This window comes from Thunnus albacares, chromosome 21 (genome assembly GCF_914725855.1).
Source record: "Thunnus albacares chromosome 21, fThuAlb1.1, whole genome shotgun sequence".
NCBI classification, from domain to species: domain Eukaryota; kingdom Metazoa; phylum Chordata; class Actinopteri; order Scombriformes; family Scombridae; genus Thunnus; species Thunnus albacares.
The window spans coordinates 6,850,492-6,876,425 of record NC_058126.1 but is presented as its reverse complement, the minus strand read 5'-3'; the positions used below and the strand labels follow the sequence as shown (position 1 = coordinate 6,876,425).

The 25,934-nt window shown below is 39.2% G+C and overlaps 1 protein-coding gene across 5 annotated transcripts in view; it reads right to left on the bottom strand.

Moving 5' to 3' along the window:
* Window positions 1-12: 12 nt before the first annotated feature.
* Window positions 13-25,934, bottom strand: part of LOC122972907 (collagen alpha-1(XVIII) chain-like) — a 70,285-nt gene continuing 44,363 nt past the window's right edge. For 2 of the 5 annotated variants that reach the window (XM_044340324.1, XM_044340323.1), the window contains 43 exons: window positions 25,301-25,548; window positions 25,023-25,193; window positions 23,996-24,127; window positions 18,369-18,443; window positions 17,277-17,369; window positions 15,476-15,611; window positions 14,963-15,006; window positions 14,504-14,692; window positions 14,304-14,330; window positions 13,906-13,968; window positions 13,646-13,726; window positions 12,852-12,905; window positions 12,347-12,505; window positions 10,880-10,933; window positions 10,343-10,378; window positions 9,922-10,056; window positions 9,450-9,509; window positions 9,255-9,290; window positions 8,951-8,995; window positions 8,446-8,508; window positions 8,077-8,112; window positions 7,855-7,938; window positions 7,580-7,645; window positions 7,387-7,449; window positions 7,063-7,152; window positions 6,836-6,871; window positions 6,632-6,685; window positions 6,239-6,295; window positions 5,957-6,016; window positions 5,804-5,845; window positions 5,196-5,282; window positions 4,995-5,022; window positions 4,757-4,825; window positions 4,361-4,386; window positions 4,127-4,225; window positions 3,889-4,042; window positions 3,674-3,747; window positions 3,342-3,470; window positions 2,734-2,781; window positions 2,523-2,585; window positions 2,058-2,255; window positions 1,829-1,944; window positions 13-1,743 (listed from right to left, as the gene is read on the bottom strand). In XM_044340324.1, the coding sequence (XP_044196259.1) occupies window positions 1,542-1,743; window positions 1,829-1,944; window positions 2,058-2,255; window positions 2,523-2,585; window positions 2,734-2,781; window positions 3,342-3,470; window positions 3,674-3,747; window positions 3,889-4,042; window positions 4,127-4,225; window positions 4,361-4,386; window positions 4,757-4,825; window positions 4,995-5,022; window positions 5,196-5,282; window positions 5,804-5,845; window positions 5,957-6,016; window positions 6,239-6,295; window positions 6,632-6,685; window positions 6,836-6,871; window positions 7,063-7,152; window positions 7,387-7,449; window positions 7,580-7,645; window positions 7,855-7,938; window positions 8,077-8,112; window positions 8,446-8,508; window positions 8,951-8,995; window positions 9,255-9,290; window positions 9,450-9,509; window positions 9,922-10,056; window positions 10,343-10,378; window positions 10,880-10,933; window positions 12,347-12,505; window positions 12,852-12,905; window positions 13,646-13,726; window positions 13,906-13,968; window positions 14,304-14,330; window positions 14,504-14,692; window positions 14,963-15,006; window positions 15,476-15,611; window positions 17,277-17,369; window positions 18,369-18,443; window positions 23,996-24,127; window positions 25,023-25,193; window positions 25,301-25,548 (3,782 nt within the window). In that variant the 3' untranslated portion in view covers window positions 13-1,541. The remainder of the gene's footprint in view (window positions 1,744-1,828; window positions 1,945-2,057; window positions 2,256-2,522; window positions 2,586-2,733; window positions 2,782-3,341; window positions 3,471-3,673; window positions 3,748-3,888; window positions 4,043-4,126; window positions 4,226-4,360; window positions 4,387-4,756; window positions 4,826-4,994; window positions 5,023-5,195; window positions 5,283-5,803; window positions 5,846-5,956; window positions 6,017-6,238; window positions 6,296-6,631; window positions 6,686-6,835; window positions 6,872-7,062; window positions 7,153-7,386; window positions 7,450-7,579; window positions 7,646-7,854; window positions 7,939-8,076; window positions 8,113-8,445; window positions 8,509-8,950; window positions 8,996-9,254; window positions 9,291-9,449; window positions 9,510-9,921; window positions 10,057-10,342; window positions 10,379-10,879; window positions 10,934-12,346; window positions 12,506-12,851; window positions 12,906-13,645; window positions 13,727-13,905; window positions 13,969-14,303; window positions 14,331-14,503; window positions 14,693-14,962; window positions 15,007-15,475; window positions 15,612-17,276; window positions 17,370-18,368; window positions 18,444-23,995; window positions 24,128-25,022; window positions 25,194-25,300; window positions 25,549-25,934) is intronic. The other 3 variants (XM_044340325.1, XM_044340326.1, XM_044340327.1) reach the window with 3 other exon arrangements.

The following is a 25,934-nucleotide window of genomic DNA, read 5'->3' as shown; positions in this document are numbered from 1 at the left end:
AACAAACACGGGTTATGAAAAGAGAAAACTTTATTCAACAAAGCACCAATATTTATACAAAACATGTGCTCTCACTTTTGCCCTTGGAATTTTTTTTTTTCTACATTTTTTCAACACAAAAATGTATTTCTTGTTTGAATGGCATTTCTCTACTAGATGGAATTTAATTCAGACTGTTGTCAACATTCTCCAGAAATCTCTGAATTTAATAAAAAAAAAAAAACTGTACAAAAAAAGATAGAAAAAGAGGCAAAAAGTGAAAAGAAACAGTCATTTGACAAACAACAAACGATAAATTACATTCTTAAATTTATTCATCTGATTTCATGTTATGTGCTGTGACGGTATAAATAAATCAATGAATTTAAATTAAATAGCCTATTGAGACAAAGAGCTGCTAAGAAGTGAGTTCACCGTCGGAAAAAAAAAATACAACACAAACACCGCGTTCAAGGATGAAAATGTTGAACTAGAAAATATTTTTTTAAAAAATGAAGTACAGTGCATCAAAAATTACTTTGGTGGCAACACTGGTTGTCTGGTGGAGGGAAAATTGTGGAAACAATGTTCTGGCCCTTAAAAGTTTGAGTAAACTTCTGAAATTTTCAAAACTCTTAAAAATAAATCTCCATGACAACCTGTAAACAAAACAGTGAAAGTAGCCCTTTATGCATCACAAACGTCTTTGGAAATTTGTAAAAAAAAACTGCCACATTTTAGGACGATTCCTGTGGCCATTGTGTCCTCGGTCTCTACTTTCAGTCTAATAAACAACGAAGACACACTTCTAAGAGACGCCTATCCTCGACACATCTGGGTGACAATTTGGGGACGCCGCCATAAATACAACACACGTTATTATGCTTGTTTCTTGTAAAGTGGCACACGTGTGTCTTGTTGCAGTTTAGCCCACTTCTCTCAAATAAAGGTTAAAAGGTGCTGCATATACGTATTTTAACATTGATAAATCATTACCACATTTACTTTGAGACATTAGCATTATTGCCACAAATAAATATGACTATTGCTAAGAACACTGGCAGCCTCCATCAGCCTCCATGCTGCATTTTATATTATGTGCCACCAAGTTGGAATCAATGGGAAACCTTCTTTATTGCTTTACATTGCAAAGGGAAATTCAAAAGGTTGTGAATTTGCTTTGCAAGCAACCCACAACATTATTCCAGTTCCACAGTGTAGCATCGACTTCGTGTTAGCTGACCTTAGATATTGGCTGTTGTCAAGAGTTTGTTACTGCCTCTTTACCATCTTCTCACTCTTCAGAAAGAACACAGATCAGAAGAGCGAGGAGGGAGACAAGTAGTAACATCCTCTTTGCGAAAGAAAGCAACAGGGTGTCAAAATGTGGTCTTGTGTTTTTAAAACCACAAAATGCTACACGTAGCACCAATGGAGACGTCCTTTTCTAAAAGCGTGGAATTTCCATATCAAAAGACACTCAATTGTCATCCCCGAGTGTTTAATATTTAAGGTGGCTGGGAGGGGCTCCATGGTAGAGTGGTATTGGGGGAGGGGGGGAATTAAAGGGTTTTGTGGGTCTCGATGCAAAGGACAATGTACTGGTTGGAACAACTCCTCGTCTGCTGGCCCAGAAGCAGACCTGAGGTCAGGCTCGATGACTGGCCCATGACAGACATGTGGTTCGCCCGCCACGTCTCGCAATGTTTGTCCACCACTCTAAGACCCCTGCTGCTGGAGCCATGCCAGATGCTCTTCTGAGGCCTGTCAGATGGAGGATAAAAAAATGTCAACATGGCTAACAGACACAAAGAAACAAACAAGTAGGGAGTCAATCAAGTTTACTGACCAGAAGGGATCAGCTAAAACATCCCGGCCGTCAAAGGAGTAGATGGGTATCCTGGCACCGATTGGCCCGCCATCGCCGCTGAAAATTGAACGCCAATTCCTAAACATCACGTCTCCCTGAAAGGAGATATCAAGGGTTAGGCACTGTAAGAAATCTTCTGTCTGTGGAGGATTCATGCATGATAAAATAACGTGATTATTTCACAGTAAAAAAAAAAAAGCAGACTCACCCTAAGGTTTGTAATTGGCAAAGTATCCCTGAAACCAGGAAAGACCACATGGACCAGGTCTTGCCTGTGGGAAGAAACGAAGGCACGGTAGTTTGGAGCCAAACCCATCGCCTTGGCCTGCTCATAACACATCCGGTCAGCGGTGTCGAGCCCCATCATGTCCCCTGAGTGGGGCTGGTTCAAGGCCACCAGGTTGAGCTGGAGGGAGAGGAGGCAAAAGATCAGTTAGTGGTATCGTCTACTTTGAACATGAAATTTGTCAGAAAGCAATTTATACATGTGACGTCGAAATGCATCATTCAGAGATAACAAATAAACTTGTTTATTTAGTAAATAAACATAAAGTACATGAAAAATGTACAAAAACACTTCAAACTAAACTGAATTTGTTTATTATGGAGTCAAATCATGTACGTCATCTAAAATAATATAATGAATACTGCTTAGAGTCTGATTATCACTCACCCTTTCTTTAACTGATTGTACTCGTTCCATTGTGTTTCCTCTTATCTGATATGCAACTCGAGGCTAAAAGAATAGTTGAACAGAGGTGTGAATATAATATTCCATAACATTTACACATTTAATTACATTAAATAGTTAGTAGTAGTAATAATGGTCATTAAATAAGTCATTAAGTCGTAGTCTTAAAGTAATAAAAATAAGAATTACGTACCTCATCTTGTGGTATAATGTTATTGGAGAGGTAGATCAGACTGCCAAGCTGTGGGGACAAATAGAAAAATCAAGACTGTAGATACCACGTGTGTTATTTGTGCTCATGTCGTCGTCAAACTATAAAAACCCTGATTTTTATCAGTCAAAATCATTTCATGAAAACCCTTGAAACACTGTTGTACATTGATTGAACAGTCATTATCTTCAGGAACAGAGAGACTTTTCGTTTGGCTTTTCGCAAAAATGATTTCAGTGACTGATATTGGAGTGCTGATGCAACGCCAGCGAATAAATCACAAACGTCACACTACAAGGATCAGCAGCACTTGTTCCTCAGTGCTTGCTGTTGAAGTACATATTTTTAATGCCAATGTAATTTTTAATTAGAATTGGATTTTGGCAAGATTAAAAATCAAATCATGAAATTATCTCAATGCTTCACTGACCATGAAAACTTCTAAGTAACAAACAAAAGCAATTAAACTGCTGTTACACCATTTTATGTGTCACATCTGTTAAGCTTTGACCTACATGTATGAGAGTCCTTTAATGTGGGATTTACCAACCTAAAGATACAACACCAGTGTACCTGTATACAGTCTGTACCTGTATCTCTTTCCATCCCTGGGAAACCTTAAGGAAGAGGCTTCCTGTCGCTGTGACGTACGTCAGAGTTCCCTCTGCATCCCTGGCGGTCTGCTGCATCATACTCTCACGGGTAGAAAATGTTTTCAGCTGAAAAACAATTACAAGATAATCAAGAAAACTTTTGACATTTCTACAGTTTTGTTTTTACAGAAATGGTGTCTGTTGAAGAATGATTCCCCAAATGCAGTTTGTGTTCTAAAGCTAAATATAATCCTCACCAGTTTATGGCATACTGTTGTAATATGTTCATGTATAAATCCTATACGGCCAGCAGAATTCAGTGAACTTACAGATGCTGAGCTACCCGAAGTTCCAGGAGGTCCAGGAGGTCCAGGTGGTCCAGGGGGGCCAGCGATGGTCACAGCTGCCATAACAAAATCACCATCATTCATATCTGTTCATTAAAAGCTGTTGTTTCTGCCTTAATATATTAATATATATTGAGTCCCTATTATATGAAATTTAGCTGTAAGGATATGACAGAAATACAACTGACGAGTTGTACCTGAGCCATATCTTGGGAGTGACCCTGGGAGTCCTGGAGGCCCTGGTGGCCCAGGAGGGCCAACAGGACCTGGTCTGCCATAACCTGGGATTCCTGGTGAGCCTGGCACTCCAGGGTGGCCTTGAGGGCCAACTACCGACTCTCCTTTGGGTCCCTGAAACATGTCAGAAAGAAGTTGCTGAATCAAGTTTTTGTCACAAAGATGACATGTCCGTGTATCCATGGAACGTTAACTCACCACAGGTCCTGGTCTCCCAGGGATACCTGGTCGCCCGGGTAACCCAGCCTCCCCCTTGTCTCCCTTCTCTCCTTTGATGCCTTGTTCACCTCTCTCCCCCTGAGATTACAATGCACAGGCAAGTCAAACACACAACACACACATAAAACTTGAGTGTCATGGCACATAAAGTCAGCATGTCTCAGAACAAAAGAGAATAAAACAAACAAGAAAAAGCTTTAATTTGAAACTTACCCAGCCTCCTCTGGGCTGAAATGGGTCTAAAATAAAGAAAATAAAGACAATAAGTGCTAAAAAAATACTGAACAAAAAGACTAAAATGAAAAAACATGACCAAAAAAAAAAACACAAAGTCCTAAGATATTCAAAAAACATGTTTAATATTAGAAGTGAGACCACATCTTTATTATTTATTTATTTATTTATTTATTTATTACAGGGAAACGCTAAGAAATTAAATGAGTATGTAAGCGTGTTCATTTTTCCTCATTATTTTTGCATTAATTTTTCATGTTTTTTGTATTATGTTTCATTGTTTTTATTCTCATTGTTTATACACTGGGAGCACTGTTATGCTCTTCAATCGGATTTGAATGAATTTGAGTCAAAAATTCTGAAGCGTTGACTCACTTGATTGTGCCGGCACCCCAGGAAGTCCTCTCTCTCCCTTTTCTCCCTTTAGTCCCATCTGACAGTTGCCTTGGAGACCAAAAAAAAAAACACTTGAGTTGATTGCTTTTACTTACATTTGACTTGAAGATACTGGTTACTACCCTGAAAATTCTGTAATGTTGTATATATTGAAACATTTTGACAAACAGACTTCAAGATTTATAATGTATGTAACAAAAGAGATGACCAAACCTACCAATTGCAATAGTTCCATTGGGATTAAGCTGAAATAACAGATCACAAACACGTTAACAGCAGTCAGTGATGACTGGGAATTATCCAAGAAAAGAAAAAAATGCCAGATTATATCCCATTATGAAATATTAAATGATCCAATCTGCAATGTTAATATTGTAACATGCAGATATCACATGCAGATATGTGATTATAGTAATACCTCATATCGGTTTTGGCAATATGCCTTCACCTTTCCAGACTGGACATGCAGCATGCAGGAATATTTTAGAGCCATCCTCGAAAAATTCTGAGTGATGAAAGGTTTGGTGGTAACAACATGCACTTTGTACAAAGATGGAAAAGAGGGTGAGAGGTGTGAAAGTGTGTTTGTGAGTAGGAGAGGGGTCTGAATGTGATCTACACAAAAACAGCCAATGAATTAACTTTACTGTAGCTACATAAATTAAGTTTATGTAGGCAACTAAGGTTTAATTAGAACAGACAGATAACTGGGAGCTGCACTCTAAAGACCTGCAGATAATACATCTGAACCTTTATAGAGCCTGCGCCAAAGGAAATGAAACATCCATCATAGCCAATCTGCCAGACTCCTATGTGTCTTTTTGAACCTTTAGGCCATCATGTGTAAACTGAATATATGATTTGGAATATAGACAAAACAGGAGGATGACAGATTGTATGAGATTTCATTTGCCAATAGAAAAAAATGGCAGTTAATAAAAAAACAAAAGAATGCGCACTTATACAGGCTGTAATAAAATATTTTTTTAAGACATTGTTTTATCAGCAATATGGTCATAAACTTACAGCCATTTTGCAGTGGGGTCTGGGAGGGATGGGGAACACTGTCTTCAGGAATCAGAGGAGGGGAGAGGATACAGTTAGTACAAAAGACATTAAACTCAGGTGATGACTGAGAAAAGTTGAGTTAGAACTGCACGTTTGTGAGCGTGTGCTTACTCCTTTGGGACAGTTGAATATTCCTGGGCGGCCCGGTGGCCCAGGAGGGCCAGGAAGTCCCTAAAAAGAGTAGAAAGAAGAAAACATGAATATAAACCCGTAAGAAACAAAGAGAAAAAGATGAGCTATTTAGTCTAAAGAAGGTATACAGTAATTAAAGAAGCAGGTAAACAACTAAAAGCCCAGACTTTAGATTTGATTTATATAAAGTATGAATTCCTTACATTTAAAAGCACTTCCATGTTCCACTTTCATGTTAATGTGTTTAGATGTATGACTCACCGGCATGCCAAAAGAGTCCCCTCTCTCTCCTTTAGGTCCCATCAGGCCTGGACGACCCTACACAGATAGATACTTTTAAAAAATGTCACTATTAAGTTACAACAACAACAAAAGTATGGGAAGTTAGATTGGATTAAACCTTAATGATTACTCCTGGGAAATTTGGGAAATTGGGTAGTTTGGCGTAAATGTGTGATTCAGTTTATCGTAAAACTAATCAAACAGCAGTTATATTGCACTTAAAAAATGGGTTAAATGCTGCATTTTTCATGGCAGAAGACAAAAGAATTCTCTCTCCTGAGTAAGGAACTAACAGTCAACACAAGGAATTGTTGAGTTTTTCTATGTCCTTTAAATCAATTTGGCGATGTTTGGTGAGTTAATGGTACTTACAGGTCTTCCAGGAAAGCCATATTCTCCCTTGGGTCCTTGTGGTCCCATAGGCCCCTGTTGGGAACAAAACAGTTTCTTAAACATGCATCTACTGCATTCTTCATCCATAAAACTGGAAACAACTGAAGTTAACAGTGTTAAAAAAAACATCTTAAAATTACAATTTTGTGGTATTTGCATTTGTTGCTTGCTTTCAATACTTACTGGAATTCCAGGGGGTCCAGTTATACCGATATCTCCCTGAAAACAAATATATATATTTACATTTATTTGTACAGTTCTATTGAAAATGTTTTCAGATCATGGTTAAGCTGTCTTCCCGTCATTCTAATATCCTGAGTAATTTCATGCAAACAAAACTTCCTAAGAAGAGGAATATGAGGAAAATTTATTTGGATCTAGAAAACAAAAACTGTGATGGGAAATATCACCTTCGCTCCTGTGGGTCCCATTGGACCAGGCAGGCCTGACATCATGGATCCATCTGCTGCGACGACAAACCCTGGCTCACCCTTTTCACCCTGCACATACACACAAGTAAATTAACAGAGGAAGAATACATGAACGTGGGAAACATTATACCTGCTAAGCATCAGCATGTTAGCATTGTCATTTTAAGCACGTTAGCACGCTGACGTTATATGAGTAGGAGATTGGATTGCTAGCCTTCTGTTAGCAAGGCTGTAGATTCTTAGTCTTATTGCTAATATTTCCTATAGTTTGTTTATGCATAAGAATGGAGACAAGTCACTTACCTTCAGCCCTGGTGGTCCTTGAACACCTGGCAACCCAATGTCACCCTTTGGACCCTGTGGTCCCTGCAAGCATTAAAGGAAGTAAAACATTAGGACAAGCAGGACATCACTTAACACACTAACTGGAATAGCAAATCTGACAGCTGAAACACAGGACTGTTTCTCTGATCCAAGTTTTCTGTCTGATACTCACAGCGAGTCCCTGAGCCTCAAAAATCCCTGAGAAGTTGAAGGTACCATCTGTGTCATTAAGAAGAAGCTGAGGAAGAGGCAGAAGGAGAATACTGTCATAATATAATCAAACTGAACAGATCAATCAAAATCACAAGGAATCAAATCTACAAGGGATGTACAGATGGTTTGTGTGTCCATGTTCTCATCATTCAACAGGTTGGCAGAAAGTGGCTCACTCCCCTTTAGTCTAAACAAGCCTTGCATTAGGTATAGCTATGGTCAGATGCTACTTACATCCTGGATGTTGACAATGGGTCCTGGGGGTCCAGGTGGCCCTGGAGGACCAGGTAGACTGAACCCATCCTGTCCAGCCTCCCCCTGAAAAACAAGTTTGATATTTTAGCATTTAATTCGGTAAATACCATCACAGAATGCTCTAAAAGGTCAGATATGTACAGATGTGCATGTGTGAGTGTGGTCACATCATACAACATATCCACTCTCTGTTGGTTTTACCTTTTGTCCTGGGTCACCTGTGTCCCCCTTTGGTCCCTGTAGATCACACAAGGTAAAACGCAGATAATCAAAGTTAAACATCCAGTTATTGTTGTGTGTTTCATGGCTGTATACTTTAATCTTGTCCTTTTGTTTTGTCTTCATATGGCTGACAATGTTAAAATAAGCCATGTGTTAAAATGTGTGTTCGTGTGTGTGTGTGTGCTGTTATTCAAACTCTAGTTTTTAAAACAGGCTTGCCAGTTACTTATTTCACAGAAAGACACTGTAGGAGCCAGTTGCAATCGGTGTGAAGCATATGGAGAAGTTAACATTTTAATGAAATCTTTACTTTGTTCATGTATCCACCAAGTCCATCAATTTACTGACCTCTTCCCCTTTTAATCCCTGCAGCCCTGGATGCCCTGGTGGTCCTGTAACACCTGCTTCCCCCTGCAGAAACCATGAAGGTTAATAATCATGCTTCACACATCGCTTCACACATATTTTCTGTACTTTTCTAGTGCTAAAATGTGAGGGAGTAAAAACTGAAACAAATTGTCTTGGTTTCTGCCTTCTGCTTGCATAAAGACATTTCTATAAATGAGTTTTGGTGATGTAAAGTCAAATTAGAGATAACATTGGGTGGTCAGGTCAGATTCAGTAAGAGCTACAACCTCCAGATCCTGAACCTGCTGAGTAGACAATGTCTCTGCTCTCTAGAATACCTTGCTGCCAAAAGCTTTCATGCCTTGTGGCCATGTGGCCTTTCACTTTACAGCTGAACTTTGACCTCAAGGGTCCAGACTTTTAAGAAGTGTGTCTGATTCATGCTAATATAACACCAGCATCTGAAAAAGCAACCAGAAGGAGCTAAACATGATAGCAGACTCACCTTTTGCCCTGGCACTCCCGCAGAGCCCTTCAAACCATCCTCACCCTATGAGAGGACAAAAAAAATCATGTTCAACATCAAATCAAAACTTACCTGAATCGTATAATTGCATATAAAAAATATATAATATACTCAATTTTGGGAGAAATTGTTAAAGTTAGTTCCCTGTAAGCTTACCCAAACCTCAACCATAACATTGCCCCTAGCTCCAAACCAAATCTTAACCCTGATTTAAAGCAATAACGTTGTGGGCACCAGCCTTAAGTACCGAACACATAAACACACACACACACAAATGTCATACCTTGGATCCTGGAAGTCCAGGTATTCCTGGAGGACCCTGTTGAAAACAGAGAAATTGAATATCTTAGGTGACACAACGGGCTGTTGACAATGTGATGAAATGATAACGTGACTGATATGATAAAAAATAAAAGAAAACAAGAAAATGTTGTTGTGCAAAGCGCTCCTCATGTTAACACACTCAGGGCAGTTGTACCTGTGGGCCTCTGGACAGCACAGGTCCAAATCCACTCTGAATACCAGATCCTTCCAGGTCCTAAGAAAAAAGGACATGTAATGATCAAATTGTGAATATCTAACATATAATTGTCTCCACACACTATTCCATAAAATCCAAAAGATCTACAGTCCTCGACGCATATTTACACTGAAAAAGCAGACAACTTCAGATTTGTCCAACGATTGTTTAAGACACAGGTTCCATGCTGATACCAAGCAGATATGGAGTGGGATATTGTGTGGATATCATGCTAAAATAACTGCCAGGGTCATACTCTGCTTACAGGGACCAAGCAGAAACAGCCAACAACCTCTAATCCCTCAACAACAGTAGCACTGATGTTAGCCAACTTTCCACATCATTATTTATTCATTCCTTAGGATTACAATCATACTAATATTGTTTAATTGTAAGTCACCCAGTCATGAAGCTGTGAAACAGGCTGTACCTCAAAGTCAAAGGCCAAGCCTCTTGCAGGGGGGCCTGGGGGCCCAGGAGGGCCAGGTGGACCCCTAGGACCAGGCTGCCCTTCTGGTCCCTCTGACCCTGGAAGGCCTGGAAACCCTGGAGGACCCTGATCGCCCTGGGTGAGAAATATGATATTGTTTGTATTCAAAAGGATCATAAGATCATCTTCATAACAGAACTGGTAGTACAGGTAAAAGACCATAAACGAGAGTAGGTGACAACTTGAAAAGAGAATTAATTGAGGTAGAGGGAAAAAAGTTAAAAAAAAAAAAAAAACATACTTTGGGTATAATAACAATATAAAGGGACAGTGTAATACAGTATGACTATTAATACCATAGTTCATACCGTAGTTCATTATCAAGTTAAGGATGACAAGCAATAAAATAATCAGATTTTACCTTTGTTCCTGGTGGGCCGCTCACACCAGGCTCTCCCTGTTAAACAAATAAAAGACAATAAAATTGCATTAGCTCCAACAATGACTGAAGAGGGACTGCAGTGTCTGTTTTGCACAGAAAGGCAGAGCAGCTATTGCAACACAGACTTGTTTACACTCGAGCCCCTTAGCTTTATTATTCTGAGGGGTCACCTCATTAAGCGCTTGGCTCTTTGTATTAGGTGGTTATTTGCTTTGTGGTTAATTGTTTTTGCTAACAGAGAACTAAGAGATCTGCTCGAGGGAAATCAGAGTGGGATCATACAAAAGATAGCATGGTAGAAATCACATAAGCAAGAGCCAGGTCAAGGTTGGTGTGCTGTATATTCGCATGTGAGGAAAAAAAACACTTATTAAGCCTTTGTATGAATTCAATGTTTTGAAAGAGCAGTGTGATGAGAGCACTTTAGGGTAAACAGGTGACCTCTTAACCTTAGTATTAAGACATTGTGATGATGTACTCTATGCTATGTTGTAAACTAATATCCAGTAGCCTCACCTTGTCTCCCTTTTCCCCGGCAGACCCTGGATCCCCATCTTTTCCATCGACTCCCTGCAAGAGTGACAGGGCTATTTACTGTACATTTCAGATTTTAGATGTCAGATACTTGATAACAGTTGGATTTTTTCTTTGTATATTCATTTCACAGTTTGCAGTGGTTGTTTATTTTTTTTTTATTTTTGAACAGAGGTGGATGCTAAGTGGAAGCTAACAAGGGTGAACTGAGAACAAATTAAGCAAAAACTAATGAGCTCTTCTGAACTTTAATGAACTAAAACAGTGCTGCAATAAATATTGGAAATCTGTGAGTAGTCCATTCACACAGTTAGTTAAAGCCTCTGACATTTTTAAGAGAAAAGACACATTTCCCCCAACAAATACCGTAGCTTAGACCATGTTCTGAAGCTCTATCAGTAGTTTCTGCTAAAATGCTGTTAGCTTCCTATGCTATCTGGAATAATGGGAAAAGACTTGATCTATTGTAACTGTTGAAACGTTGGTGCATATAGTTTGTGCTGTGCTGTGGAGCTGTAATGTGAGGCAGAAACATTTACAAATGAACACAGGCACACATATTGATGTACGGTACCAGTAGGGGCACACTTTCTCTTTCAAGGGAATGGGAAGGTGTGTCCAAACTATACTTCATACATCAATATATTCACACATGTCCAAAATTTCACACACACACCCAATATGATAATGTGATCAATACTGTGCAGCAAGCAATGACAGGAAAGCAGTGAATGAACATGGGGTTTTCAAATAAAGTTGGGGGAAATACTGTCTTTTTGGCCCCTTAGATTTGATGGGACCGATTGTTAATACCTGACCAGACCCTGAACCAGAACCAGACCAAGAATCAGAACCAGAGCCACTAAACCACTCCTCAATCACCTGAAAAAAGAGGCTGGGTCAGCAGTGCAAGGTTTCTGGACACCAGAGAGGCTTAATCTCATTCGGTAAACTTCCAGTTGCTGAAATAAAGCTTTCACATGTCCTCTATACAAATACCTGCTGGGTTTTCATCTAGCAAATTAAATTCATCTGTTCCACTTTGGCTAATTAAGTTCAGGTGTAAACTAAATTTGAAAAACATTTTTCAACCTACTGTACGTCTCCCCTGTTTTACTAAAGGTAAAATGAGCAAATGATAAAATCAGTCATTCAAATACAGTTGACATCATGAAGGATATACTGTAGTTTTATTATTGTTGACATATTATTAGCCACAATTAAGAAATTATTTGCATTTATGCACAAATCATTGTTACATCCTCCCTCATTTGCAGTTGGTCCTTAGGAACCACTTAGATGAGAAACATACCATAATTGTTTGAAAAGTTAGGTATGGTCTACATAAACATGTGAAGAATGTACAATTTCTGTGGTATTTTTGAAACATTACATTTAAATTTTGCTTTAATTGATAAACTAGGAAATAGGAAAGAACATTGAACTTACAGGGAGTCCAGGTTCACCATTCTCTCCATCTTTCCCAGGGGCCCCAGGTGGTCCAGGAAAGATCTCCCCAGATGAGGCTCCAGATGAGGCTCCAGATGAGGCTCCTGAGGACCCCGGCTCCCCTGGGGGGCCAGGAGGCCCGGGAGGCCCTGGAGGCCCCTGATAACACAAGTCAATATATGTCAGTCACGAAGTGTAAATTAGATAACTTCCATGTGTCCAGCTCATGTTGTTAATAAGTGTCCTGCTGGGTCAGCATGCAGCGAGTGTACCTTTATATCAAAAAGGTGAGGCTTTGTACAGTCACATGACAATAAAATAATACATATGCATATTTTCAAAATAGTGTAATATCTGTGTACTGTAATATCTTTAAAAAATATCATGATAGCAGTGGAATGATGGTATGAATGTTGAAGCACATTAACAATTAGCCAGAAAGTAAAGAAAGTTGATCCAACATGATGCAAAATATGATCTGATGTCCTTTCTGAAGGTCACTCACCCTAATAATCTCTCTCTCCTCATCGCCGTCAAAGTCTTCAAATCCTGACCCCTCCTGGTGAACACATGACACAACACCAGAAATCAGTTAATAATAAATCAAATAAACCAGCTAATTAATAAACTGACAGATGGCCTCAGATCACTAGAATTGAAGAGTCTCATTACAAAATACATGATTACATGATTTAGCTCTGGAAATGTATAACTAAATATTTCCAAAACATAAATGCTTCAGTCAGCAAAAAAATAAATATAATATCTTCAGCTGTGTTTCATTTTTATGCCAGAAGATATATCATCAAGGCAACTGTCAGTCATTTCAGATGGTGAATATGTAGTTTTTTTATCACTTTATATGTTAATTAACCGACTTAAACGACCGCTAAATAAGCTAAACTGAGCAAATAATACAAAAAGGTCAATGAATGTAATGAGTTTACCTAAAAATGTCACCTCACCTAAAACCAAAACATAAGGGAATTATCCAGAAGCTCAAACATGACTAAACAGGACTAAAAGCTCAAAGCAGCAATCCACAACTTTCACTTACAATACTAACTCCAGCAAAAATAACTCAGCGTCTACGTTTCAGACATGTTCTAACCAACAAATCGTCTCAATAGCAGAATAAGTAAAGTATCTATCCAATAAATGCGCTGTTTGTATTGCTAAATCTACAGTGACCCTTTATATTACCAATTTTTAGCTTAAGATTGGACTTAAATATTGATTTCTGGAAGTCAAATTTTCTGAGAACCTTGTAAAGGTCAAAGAACATGTTTAACAACCTACCATGAACATGGCAGACTTGCTAGGTCGACCTGGAGGTCCAGGTGGCCCTGGAGGGCCTGGTAATCCAACACCAGGATCACCCTGCAAGAGACAGCATTGGGATATTTATGCATTTATTTGTACATTCAGTGATCTACATAATTACAGATTTATCCATTGGGTCATTTTATTAGTCCATAACAGTCTTTGCAATAGCAATGAGTCTGCCAGCATATTAAATGTAATGAGCCAAATGTACATCCAAGTATCACAATGTCTACCTTGTCTCCTTTAGGTCCAGGCTCTCCCTGAAGCCCTGGAAATCCTGGAATCCCACTCTCTCCCTGAGAACAAGACAATCACAGCTCAATATCAGAGGTTCAATTTCAGCACACTGACACTTAATCCTGGACACAGAGTCTCCAGCGGTGAGCAGTGAAAGCAGGAATGTTACAGATACCGAGGCCTAGACTGTAACTTGCTCTAATGTTTTGATGTGACCCCAACTTATAGTGGCATAACAGTATACTGTTCAGTAAAGGTTAATGGTTGGGTCAGCATTCAGTATCAGCTAGCTCTCTGAATCGGTACCCGTTTGTTGACAATAGGTATAATCCAGCAAACAGTTTTCTCCTCTAAAAAGAACTAATATCTGCAAGACAGGAAAAACTTTACTTACTGGGACACCAGTTTCGCCTTTGCTTCCCTGTAAAGACAAAAATGGAAAAACAATCCATTATTTTATCTGTTGACTTGTGGGACTGACATAAACAAATGAATGCGCTTTAAATAGTTTATCTGATGTTCTATGAATAGATTTCTACATGGTTTATGGAAAGAATATGAATAAAGCAAAACAACTGAGCATATAAATCTTACAGTCTGTCCATCTTTCCCAGGAACTCCAGGTGGGCCTGGATTCCCCTGTGGTCCCTGTGGGCCCCGGGGTCCCGGCTCCCCTCCATCTCCCCCTCCTGAGGATCGTCCTGGAGGGCCGGGGGCTCCTGGGGGACCTGCTGGACCTGGCTCACCTCGCTCCCCTTTCTGTCCCTGAGACACCTGGAGGGACTGAGTGTTGGATGGACTCATTAGTAACATTCATTTATTCAATCACTAGAATATAGAAAGGCATCAAACATAGAGGATTTGGGTTCATAGATGGCTGTATTTTTATAGTAAATTTTGGCTAGTGGTACTCTGATTAAAGATTAAATGAAGCCATTGTTAATGTATCTTCAATATTACTGAACAGCCATACAAATGCATGTATTAACTAGGTAAAAAGTCAAATATGTACTCTCCATCATGCATCCAAATTATGAAGAAATCGCTACTTACAGTGTCAAGTATGGAGGCTGGAGTAGCTGTCTGAGGTGATATTACTGTAACAAGAGACAAAGTGAGCAAATAAAAAACATTAGCCAGTTCAGTTTGCAACAAAATAAGATGGTGCTAGTCAGAATGGTTACCTATATTATTAGGATATGTAATCTTAATTTATGGCAGGTCAGAAAAGGTGTTTCTATTAGGGAGACTGCAGCAGCAGCAACATCTGCTGGTGAATTTATGAACTACAACACAGAAGGTGCAGCCTTGGACATGTATAATATACAGATGGGTGAAAAATTAAAGGAAAAACCAACATAAAAGTGTCTTAGTAAGGTGGTCCTTTAATTTGTCACCCGTCTGTTGTATATCACCACGCACCTGTCCATGTGTGCGACATGGTGATAGATGTGCGTTTTGCTAAATTTCTGCAAGGCAAAGGTCAGCAGCCGAATCACTGCAGTCTGCTGGCAACAAAGACAGTTTCCCTAAAATAAATGTAGTGATCAACAAACTTTTCTTCACCTGTAACTGTGGTCATCTCCATCCCCTGTCCAGAAATCTCCTCTATATCTTCATCATCATCATCATAACCTATTGGCATCTCAGTGGGCGGAGCTTGGACTGGGGGGCTGTAAATTGGGTCCGACTCAGGGAAGGGCTAAAAAAAAAAAAGGGGGGAAATAATGTGGAAAAAAAAAATAGAAATTTAACATCTGTCCTCTAAAAAAACTGCTACTTGAAGGCTAGATTTTTTTCTGCATGGCCTTTATTCTATTTATGTATTTATCTTTCATAAAATGTGAATAACAACATTGTGATTCTGACTTGCTTTTTGCTATGCTTTCATGCTTTTTTTTGGCAAAGACAATTATTATGTAAAACTTTCTACAACCATTAAATGGGTGGATGTGTAATGGGTGGATTTAGGATGTGTAAATAATAATATTTTAGCTTTTGGCTTTTTGACATATTCATAAACAGCTGCCTAGAATGTAAAAAGAAAAAAAAAAACAGGGAGAGAAAGTGAGTGTTTGCCACAGATGGTAGGAAATGTTTTCTCTCAGAGCAGATCCAGCTACAGTGTCAGACTGAGATTGAAAGCAACATTCCACATATTGCACCAAGATGGCTCAGAGCACCACATTATTTCAACATTTTGAAATCTTTTTTTTTTATTATTATTTTTGAAAGTTCTGCTGTGGTGATAAATGTCTTGACCTTGTGCCCCAGAAAAGCCATGCTGTCCTGTTTATGAATGATCCATGAATATGACTGCCAATGAAAAAGCAATGGATCTTTTCTTTCCTCGGAAAGGTGCTGAATTGGATTTGAATCCGTCATCTTACTGCCCTGATGTGTCTGAGGGAGACATTTTTCAAATAGCACAGAGCTGGCTAAGAGCTGCACACATCTGGATAAGAGCTATCACAAAAAACACCTCAAGGATCCATATTTTCAAACCTTTGTGACATTAAAAATAAAAATCAGTCAGGTAAAATCAACAAAGTCAGAGCAAAAATATTTCATTTGGACAAATAGTGACCTGAATTTGAGAAAGAAAGTCTTTGGTAAAGAAAAAAGAATCACTCTCCTCTCACAGTTTCTAATCTAATCTATGTGTCCATAAGTGTGTGACCGACTAGGCTCAGATCCTCTCCAGTTTAAATTAATAGTAGAAAAAAAAGTAATTAAAAGTGGGACCTGTAAAGCAGTCAGAGAAATGACAAATTACTCTCACCAAACTTCAGTAATGAGAGTAATTATTAGTTAGAACTCTCCACATAGCTATAAAGTAACCATATACAAGCACTCGTGTTACTGTAAATGAGTAGCTTTTTGTTTACAGCCTACAACAACTTTACTACAGTACACTTCTGATTGTATTCGAGCAAGAATACCAGAGTAGCTCCAGTTCAGCTAATAAGTCAGAAAGATAATTCTTTTAAATTTGTTTGTTTAACCTCTGAATCTGTGAAAAACTTTACACACAAGAGGTGGACAAATTTGAGGAGGACATTCAGACAGCAGAGGGATTCTATCTCGGCCATTCTCTTATAATTAAAGTTAGCAACATCATCGTATATTAAGTAATATAATCTGGTCCTCTTTCCACCCCGGCCTCTTTCCTGTCGCCCTGTTGGTTGTTTTTCTCTTCCTTTCAGAGAGCAGCACATATATCACCGCACTCCAGTCTCCTCCAGGCCTGTGAGGATAAGAGCTGTTTTCTTTGGTCCAAGTCCAGCCCAGCTAAACGGGAAGGGCAGAAGGCCAGTGTGCCGCGTGTGTGCCATGTGTGTGTGTGTGTGTGTGTGTATGTACGCACCATGTTATACTCTCTCTCCTCTACAATCTTCTTTACTTCGTCTTTTCCCTCAACGTCTTCATAAGCATCATCACCGCTTCCGTATCCAGAGGCCTGATAAGAAAATCGGAGCAAGGAAGAAGTGAGTCAGTAGATAAACAGAGATAGGCAGAAATAATTAAACGCTCTTTTACAGTCAAATCCCATCTGAGTTCAAGCTGTGGGAATGAGAAAGTAGAATGAGAAAACAAACCATAAAAATGTGTGTTCTCCTTATTTAAGCAAAAAAACAAAAAAAAACTGCTTGCATGCCCTGATTTTTGGTTCCCAGATGTTGTGTCATGACGCTGGTTGTAATTAGTTTATAATAAAAACTCTCCAAACAATGTTAGAAAAGGAGAGATAGAGAAAAGGGGAGGGGAGAAAGGAGTGCAGGATAGAGAAAGAGAAGTAGAAACCAGTGCAACAAAATCAACATTTCTTTCAAGCATATTAAATCGTGTGGAATGATCAGTACTGACTGTGAAATACACACCATTTAAGATGTTTATCCTCGTATCAAAACAACAGCTAATCTATTCTGATTCAAGCCATCGGGAGACACTGTGGTGATTTAGTTTTAAGGACAACAGAGTTGGATAAAATGCATGAAATTTGGATCACAAACAGCAAACAAAAGATGCATGAAATTTGGATACCGGACGCATTCAGCCATAACACTAAACAACAGATGTGAGTAATGCAGAAGAGACTTGTGTAACTTTATCAGACGTATATCTACTGTGGTAAATGATTTACCTTTAAAGCATTGTACATAAGAACTGATAGACTGAGAGGTGAAATGAAGAAATATAGACATAACCATGCATTATATATATTAAGCAGTTCCTTATATGCATAATTACACTATCTTAATGTAGCGAAAATACTCTATATGACCAAAAGTATGTGGACAACCACAGGCATCAATATCCTGCTGTTACAGCCATGACCTTGGAACCTGTAGTGCACTTTTTACACCAGCAGAGGGAGCAATAGTTCCAGGTTTAGACTGCCGAGGCTCTGAAAGATGTTTTGGTTGTACCCAGGCTGCGTTTTTTCATGCTCACTCACATAAGGATCGTCCTCCTCACACTGGTCATCTGGGGCCGTGGGATCGGACTTTAACACCAGCTGCTGAATGGAGCCCTGGAGAAAGAAAGAGAGGAGTGGAGGAAGAGGGGAGTATGTGTTATGTTTCATGGTAATTTAGTTCATTAGTTCTTAGTGTACTTTTCCCACACACCAGCATACAACTTTTGTCTTTCTGTCTCAGTCATTACCCCACACATAATTTGGCTATTAACACAAACGCTCAAATGGACATTCACACACTACAACAAACATCTGGCAGTGAACAGCTGCCTCTTGTTCAAACTGTCTCTGCACCAAAGACTATTTTCACATCAGCCTTAAAGCACCAGATTATATTTTATATGTAATAAGATATAATATTATATATATATAGCTTTGAAGAGCAGTACAGTGACTAAAACAATAATAGTTGGGCCATCTTTGGGCCTGCTAACAGCTGCTATACATCATGCCAGTGGCTCACCAGGGACATGTAGTAGTGTTAACAATTTCACACTGGTACAGTTTACCAGTGTTTAAGTTGACAGCACAGAAATCTCTGATTCAATTGGCCGTGATTGATGGGTGGATTCTCCCTCAATGCTGCGTTTGAGTTCATCCCATCGGGTTGATAGCAGAGTTTTGTGGTCATCATTATTATCTTTTCCCCTGAATGTTCTTCAAAGTGTCCCTGGATCGCTACAGCGAGCATCGTTCTTGTTCATAAGTGCTCATTCCCAGTGCATTAGAGCTGCAAAGATGAGGTCTTGATCAATGAAAATTAATCGGAAACTACTTTAACAATAAAATAACCATTTCAGTTATTTTTTTAAGTAGAAATGCCAAATTTAATGGTTGCAGCTTCTCAAATGTGAGAATTTGATTGTTTTCTGACAGTAAACTGAATATCTTTGTTTTTTGGACTGTTGGTCATTAAAAAACAAGACATTTGAAGATGTCAGCTTGGGTTTTTTTTCACTATTTTCTGACGTTTTATTGAAGAAATATTCAGCATCAGGAAATCGGAATATATTGATGGTGACAATAGCTGTTGCAGCCCTAGAGTCTATGATGTGTGCAATGAAAAACAGTCACAGCAGGACCTGTTTTGTTGCAATGTCACGGTACATTCTGGCATCAAAGTGTCAATACATGGCTGTTGATGGACCCAATATATGCCAGTTGAATGCCCCCCTAAACCACTTTATCATGCAGAGTTGTAACCCTGCTTATGTTGACCAAAAACTTCTTTGATTAACCATGACAAACATTCTTCCCCTCCACTACATTTTCTGATATTGGGACACCTTGTACATTATTGCCTAGATTACTCTTTAAAGCTCTGGTGCCACACAGAAAATCATACATTATTTGTTACAATTAACATTATATAAATGTTTCTCAATCCACCATTATCAAGCATCAGTCAGCACACATGTTTAAGCCAACTAATCTGTTCCTAAATGTAGAAATATCTGGTCCATGCAGCTGTTTACTCACGCCAATGAACAGGGGGCGGCTCACGTCATCCGCAAAGGCGAGGTGTATTTTTCCAATTATTAAGCGTATGAATGAGCGTGTACGATTGTGAATGATCCTTTAAATCTGAGAGCCAATGAGTGTGTCATCTTGTTAGATCAGTAAAGACTTGCGAAAGGCAACGTCAGCCAAATTTATTGATAGTGAGTCTAGGCCAGAGGAAAACACCTGTTTTTAATGGAATGAAGCACGGTTTATGAAATGTAACGTCGGTGAAGGAGTGAGATATGGAGAGGGAGGGAGAGGAGCTAAATCAGAGACATCTGTTTGTGCAGTAAACAACACGTGTGAAACAAACAAAGATTGCACCACACAAACCTTTTTCTGCTTCTTTTAAACATTTTAGTGTGTGAATTCCCCCTTAAAATAAACCGCAACCTCAGTTTATAAAACTCAATTCAATGATACAAATGTAAACACTTGGACAGCGGAACGATTTGTCAGTGCCAGTTTGTTTGACTGAAACATTTATTCTTCCATGCTAAAAAAGCTTGCTAACACACACACAGAGCTAGGGCCATAACACAAATGACTGTGTGGAGATGTAATGCTACCAGTCTGTCCACTTGCTAAAAATAAAAGTGTCAGGGGACCTACTAAAGTATCTAAGACCTCAACCTCTAAGTGTCTACCTGTGACATATGCTGAATGGTTGCTATGCATGTACTGTAAACCACTTTCTAAAGTTTTTAAGAACAATATGCTTCTTTATCTATGAGAATGCAATTTAAAAACGTTCTCAAGTTGTACAATAGTAACTGATGTTTCGTCATACCTTCCATCTAAGATGCTCCTCATTTACAGTTCGTTAAAACAAATCAGCCTCTGGTTGTCGTCCCACAGCTTGGAAATAAAGACTGTTTGTGTATATTTTGTAAGTCTGACTCATGTCCACAGATTAGTAATCAGGAGTTTTTAGATGCCCGGGACGCCTGAGTAGAAGGTTAAGTACTTCCAAGGCACTGTTCTGTGTTTGCAGTTACTGGCAGTCACCATGTTGAGGAAAATGTTGTTGCCAAAGCAACAGAGAGCAAGTCACTTCAGCTGCTGCTGGTCAAATGCTTATGAATGGATGCCATCACCGCTGTGGCTGAGGTCGAGCCACTTTTAATTGATTTTTTTATAGATAATTAAAGAAGCTGTGACACATTCATGTTTATATCAACACAGTCAATGTCTGTATGAGATAATGTGCTGAGAACCTCTTTTTGCCACAAGGTGTCGCCAGTTAATTTGATTACAAATCAAAAAATGTATCATGACTAATGGACTATGAAAAACACATATATGCAGGGATGTCATTCAGGGTATCTAATCTCACATAATAGTGTTTTTCAGCATCACTGGCAAATCTAAATCGAGCATACATACATATATGTTTGATCTGATTTTCCAAAACTAATGACCCAAGACCAATTTGTCCTTCCAACTCTGCCCCTTTAAAAAGGATATCGCCATCTCTTGGGAAATAAACTTGCCATGGTGATGAAAGGAAAGCAAGTTGTGGTTTTAAAGTCTATAGCAAACATTAATTTGTCTCAATATCAGCTTGTTTAAATCTGTAGCGAGAGATACTCAAGACAAACTGTGTGATCATAAACATACTTGACAGTGTTTAACATTAAGATTACGGGTAAAGAATACAAATTTAGTTCCTCTGGTAGAATCAAAAGACTCATAAAACTCTTTCTATTTTTTCTCTTTCTCACAAACACACACACATCTACAGTCGGTGCCAGCCACACACAAACATTTCCCAACACCGAACATGGGGTGCGTTCAGGGAAACCGAGGAAAGCAAAAAAAAAAGACGAGTGAATAAGTCACTGTGGGAGAAGATATTTTGGTAAATTTGTTTGCATGTGTGTGTTCATGTGGAGCCGTGTGTGTAAGAGTACTGCAGCAGAGAGCTACTGCTGCTGCTGCTGCTGCTGCTGCTGCTGCTGCTGCTGCGTGGCTGTTATTGCTCTCCCCGGGTTGAGATGCAGGATCTCTGACGGAGCTGCCAGTTCAAACACTGAACAGCTGGAAACAGACGGCCACTACTGGTCCTCTTTCTCTGAGAGAGAGTGGAGGGAAGATGGGTGCGAGAGGGGAAGCGCTGTATGAAGAGAGGGAAGGGAGCAATAAAGGAGATGGAGCTTGTTGGAAGATAAAGTGAGGAGGGAGGAGAGAGAAAGCTCTCGAGAGTTTCTGGTTGATGTCACTCAACCACTTGTAGCCAAATACGATATCTACAATGTTTGAACAATGGTGACTACAGTGTTTGGGTTTTTTTTATACTATGAGTAGTATAAGGGGACTAAACTGTTTTCTTGCCAAGAGTTAGATGTTAAGATTGTTACCATTCATTTATAGAGTGGAGTTATTAATTTCATCTGTCTTTCTGAAAAGCTAAAGTATGTTGCCGGGGTTTTCTGTCTGTGATCTAAGAAATTGCTATCAGCTCATTTTAACTACTTAGTTCCCACAAGGTTTGAAAGCATGACAATAGATAAGATTCATGAGGTAAAATGATAGTAATTTTATCTTGGTTAAAATGATCCCAAATTGAATTGTAACACTATGCGGAAAAGCAATTTTAAAAGTATTAACCTGCTGAGGTTTTAAAATGAAGTCATCACTTTTGCTCTACAAGGTGGCCACAGAATATTTCTAAGAGTTTAAAAAGGGCTACAGTGAGTTAATTCTGGTCTGAAAAAGAGACTCTTTGTGATGGAAATACCCACGTCATATTTGGTTTTAAACCACAGTAGGTAGACAAACCTATTGGATATATTCTTCCAGCAACAAAATAGACTCCCCTCTGAGACCATGAATTCACGAATAAACACGCGCCCTCCCTCCCTTGGATTTGTTTGAAACTCTACTCAGATTTCTCCAATAAAAGCTTAATGAGAGGGAGGAAAAAAGCTCAGCAATAAGAACTTTCCACTGTCCTGGAAACTAGACATCTTGTAGTTTGTCCGTCATGTGGACTTACATAACAACGAGTCAGTGAAGAAAAGGACAAAAGGTTGCAATGCAGCAGGCCTGGTTCTTGTTTTTAGAGGTCACAGATCTTTTATTTTGTTTGTTTAGCTACCGGTCACAAGCTGATTTATTCAGAAAAAAAATATTTATTGGCATGTTTTATAGTACAGGATGTGCTTAGCTCTTCTCTTATTCAAATTTATTATTCTGTGGTTTCAGATTTAACGTTTTGATGAAACTAAAAACTCATAAAAATTCAGGCTGAGATTAACATCTCTTACTTGCTTATACCGTCCAGATAGCACATTACTTAATGCTTTTGCCTTTACACCAAACTATTTTCCTCTCATCATCCATCCTGTTACACTGGGACAAACACAGCCATTTCTTGCAATTACAAATGAGCAAATCATGGATGATTGGGAGGAAACCGCTGAAGCATTTACCAGTTTATTTTCTTTTACAAGAGCACTGAGAACAGAATATAACATGGCATGTGTTACTACCTCTTCTCCTGGATTTGATTTGTCAGCACTTCTCTATCACACACCCTCATTATAACCACACAGGAATATTTTATTTTATTAACAATTGTGTGAGGTTGGAACCTGAACCCTTGCATACTTGCTGTTGTTTACTGATACTCTTAAATGAAAGATTTGGCAAGTGCACCAACAGTTGCACTCAGATTAAGTCGTTCAAGATGAGAAACTATCAGCCATGTTCCAAAAATGTAAATCATATACAGCTCGTCATTTATGAGCTCTCATGGGACAAGGCAGTGCTCATAAAAATATGTGGTCATTCATTCCTTGTCTCCTGTGGAGGTCATGAAGCTGCCAACAAAGACTATTGTGTTCATGTCTCAAATAGGCAATCACTAAATGCCATGTTTGTTTCTGCCAGTGGATTTGACATCCATCCTCCACTCATTAGTCCAAACCAAATGATAGTAAGAATGGGGAATAATGTATGCTGAAATGCAGCTCCCATATAGGAAAGACTAAGACACAAAGGAGCAAGTAGTGGAGAAATGCTCAAGTGCTGATCATGCAGGAGATGACCATACACACTCGTGCACACACAACAGTAAATCTAGTACCATCCAGACTCACCACAAACCTCGCCAGGCCTGTACCCCCAGCGTTTCCTACAAAGATCCCTGAGCTGGCCTCGAAGGTCAGAGGCCGACGGCTTCTGATGAAGTCAACCCGGTGGTATTCGTCACAGTCCATGTAGAGACGCACCTGAGGAACAAGCACAGATACACACATATATATCTTCAGTTTGACAGAAAACCATAATCAAATTGATAACAAATGGAAGACTTGCAGAGAATAGAACATAGAAGAAACCTTATCCACTGCATGTATACATGGACAGATTGTATTATATTATATAAGGTGCATGCATATCTATCTATCTATCTATCTATGTATCCATCTGTCTGTCTTTCTGCCTGTCTGTCTGTCCATCTATCCATCTATCTATCCAAGCTCTCAGCTTAGTTTCAATTTATGACGAGATCCTCATAAATTATAGAAACATCTGTAAGAGATAAAAGTGCCACATGTAGCCTATTTAAAGCCCCCGTGCGTAAGATCTGAAAAGTTCTGACTTTGGCGTCTCCTCGTTGTAGAGTGAAATTGCCAGACATGTAGGGTAAAAACATGGCTTAAAGCAACACAGATTCAATACATTTTCACTGGGAATGCACATTTTTTTCTACAAACACAATCTTATTGCATCAGAATAATGTTAAAAAAGCAGGATTTTTTTTCATACTGCATACGTAATCCCATGAAATATATATATATATATAGCTCATTCCTCTGTGTCATAGAGCTCCAGTGTTGACCAAGAACTATTAAAAATACATCAATAAGCCACACTATTGCACTGGATGACATGCTCTGTTTTTACAATGAATACACTGTAGTGTATTTTGACACTACCATGCTGTTCACTAAACCCGCAGCTGAAAATAGCCCCCCCCCAAAAAATTAGCTATTTGCTCTATTTGCGAATTCCATGCAAAGTTGTTTAAATGCAGTGCAGGAGTTGGTAGATGCAGCCAATCTTTGTTGAAATGTGACAAATACTGTATCTGCCAGACACTACAGTACACAACACTGCACCCACCTCAGCTCCCTGTACAGTCAGGGTAAACCTCGCCCATCTTCCTGTCAGGTCTCCCATCTTGAAGGAAGCAGCTTCCTGGGTTCCATCTGTCGTTCCTGGTTCAGTGTAGTACAATACGACTCTCTGGGAACCATCCTCCACTTCAGACAACGCTATACCCAAGTGTACAATCTTAACAAAAAACAATAATAATAATCAAGTGATGCAGAGAACTCTCTTTTACTTTCCTTGTGTTTATATGTGGTAGGAAATTCGGTAATGGAACTACAGTGTCTTACTTTTTGGTAAGCATCCGTAATGGCGAACAGCACGCCACCATGTCTCGTGGTGGGTTTAGCCGTGACTGTGATGGCAAAGTCATAGTGGAATGGATCAGGAATGAATGACTTGGTGAGGCGGCCAACATTGGCATCCGGGCCGAAGCTGTAGGCAGGGTAACCCTCGAAGCCCGTAACAAAGGAAACGGAGGGGGGCAGGGGAACGCCGATCAACTCTGTCAGGTCCAAGGATCCCTGAGAACCACGGTCTGAAAAACACAGAGGTGGAAAACATGTTAGTGGAAGGGAAAAGAAAATACATTTTTCATCCAACAAGCGTATCACAGTGCATCACTGACCCACTGACACCTTTACCAAACAGTAAACTGACATAAAAATCAAACAAAAAGGAAAAACACATGGAAACAACAAGAGTTCAATTGAATTTCACTGGTGCAGAATTTGGCCATCATGCACTTCCTGTCTATTGGTGCCTGGAGCCTCCTTTATTTCAATCCCTGCAATTACTGTATTAATGATTTATTGATCTTGTTTGTCTGAGAGAAACTGCAACCTGCAGCTAGATCTCCTCTGTAGCTGTTGTCTCATCTGAAGTGAAAATCAACTGGTTTCAGAGCTCTGAGTGTTAAAATGT